Here is a 2,037-nt window from a genome sequence, read left to right on the forward strand (position 1 = left end):
TCAGTTATGACGAATAAGCATAGGATAACGACATAACGGACAAGTGTGACTTGTCTGCAACCACTTTACAATACAGAGATGATGAAGAACATGTTCACATGACAACGACGATAACTTCACATTCTCTTCATTCTCTCTAAAGCCAACATTTTCCAAGCAAATACTGCACTTCTCAATTTCCATTTTCAAGAAAGGTGAAATTGAGAACGTTTTAAGGAAATCAATGGCTTCTGCAGATGCTGGAATCGTTGCTGCATAATGTTCAATCTCTTCCTCCGTCTCTTCCTCTGTCTCTACCTCTTCCTCTGTTTCTACCTCTGTCTCTACATCTTCCTCTTCCTCTTCCTCTTCGATTTCTACATCTGCAACTACTGTTGATTTTGGCTTAATCCCAAGTCCCACATTGGTGGGTTCATTGTTTGGGAATGAGGTTTAAGGGTTATAAATTAAACTCTCCCCCTTTATTATTAGATATCCCTTTTTGTAATATCTTCTCTCATAATAATAAAAGTGAGTTGTTTTTGCTGTGCTCGGAGATTAGGCTAAACAGGCCGAACTCCGTTAACAATTGTCGGGTAGCTCTGTTAGGGTTCTGTTTTAGTGGGAAATTTACCCGTTTTTCCCAACAAGTGGTATCAAGAGCCGAAGGTTCGCCCTTGGGTTGTTTGAAATTATTTGTAATATTGAATATTATATTGTGAGTCTGTAATGGCAAATAAAGATCAAGAAGGGAAGGCTCTGCAAGATGCAAATGTTGCAGAAAGCAAAAGTGATGTGTTGATTGTCTCGCTTTCAGCATCATTGCATCCAGATGAGTGGATATTGGATTCAGGTTGTACCTATCATATGTATCCCATTCGGGAATGGTTCTTTGATTTTCAAGAACTCGATGGCGGGGTTGTTTACATGGGTAATGATAATCCATGTAAGACAGTCGGGATACGTTCAATCAAGCTGCGGAATCATGATGGATCCACCAGAATTTTGCGGGATGTACGATACGTGCCAAAGTTGAAGAAGAATCTCATCTCATTGGGGGCTTTAGAATCTAAAGGCCTAGTTGTGACGATGCGAGATGGAATTCTTAAAGCAACTTCAGGAGCACTGGTGATGATGAAAGGTGTGAGGAAGAACAATCTGTATTACTACCAAGGTAGTACAGTGGTGTTGGGACATGCTGGAGAGAAATCCTTGCAAATTCTTGCCAAGCAGGGACTGTTGAAAGGTACGAAGACTTGCAAACTTGAATTTTGTGAGCATTGTGTTCTGGAAAAACAACGAAGAGTGAAGTTTGGCACTGCAATTCACAATACCAAGGGTATTCTGGATTATGTGCATTCAGATGTGTGGGGACCTGCCAAGACTTCGTCAATCGGAGGTAGGCATTATTTTGTCACTTTTGTGGATGATTTTTCCAGGAGAGTTTGGGTGTTTACTATGAAGAACAAAATGATGTGCTTGAAATTTTCCTTAAGTGGAAAGCTCAAGTTGAAAACCAGACAGGAAGGAAGATTAAGGTTCTCCGAACAGAAAATGGAGGAGAATACAAGAGTGATCCGTTCTTGAAGGTATGCCAAGATTGTGGCATAGTTCGACACTTCACTGTTAGAAAAACACCACAGCAGAATGGGGTTTCAGAGCGTATGAACAAGACACTTGTGGAGAAAGTTCGTTGTATGTTGTCTAATGCTGAATTAGGCAGAGAGTTTTGGGCTGAGGCTGTGACATACGCTCAACATCTTGTCAATCGTTTGCCATCATTTGCTATAGATGGCAAAACCCCGTTAGAGGTATGGTCTGGAAAACCTGCAACTGATTATGATTCTTTGCATGTTTTTGGTTCTATTGCATATTATCATGTGATTGAATCAAAGTTGGATCCACGGGCAAAGAAGGCTCTTTTCATGGGCTTTAGTCCTGGAGTGAAGGGATACCGTTTGTGGTGTCTAGAGGCAAAGAAGACGATTATCAGCAGGGATGTTACCTTTGATGAATCTTCCATGTTAAAGAAGGTAAATCCAAAAGGAGCTGATAGTA

At 40.8% G+C, this 2,037-nt stretch overlaps 1 protein-coding gene across 1 annotated transcript; it reads right to left on the bottom strand.

Moving 5' to 3' along the window:
* Positions 1-925, bottom strand: LOC137836133 (E3 ubiquitin-protein ligase RING1-like). Its single transcript, XM_068644991.1, has 2 exons — positions 907-925; positions 1-371 (listed from the first exon to the last, which is right to left on the bottom strand). The coding sequence occupies exons 1-2, from the start codon at positions 923-925 to the stop codon at positions 1-3; spliced, it is 390 nt and encodes a 129-aa protein (XP_068501092.1).
* Between the last annotated feature and the right edge of the window lie 1,112 nt (positions 926-2,037).

The sequence above is a fragment of the Phaseolus vulgaris genome, chromosome 5, assembly GCF_000499845.2.
Source record: "Phaseolus vulgaris cultivar G19833 chromosome 5, P. vulgaris v2.0, whole genome shotgun sequence".
Lineage (NCBI taxonomy): Eukaryota > Viridiplantae > Streptophyta > Magnoliopsida > Fabales > Fabaceae > Phaseolus > Phaseolus vulgaris.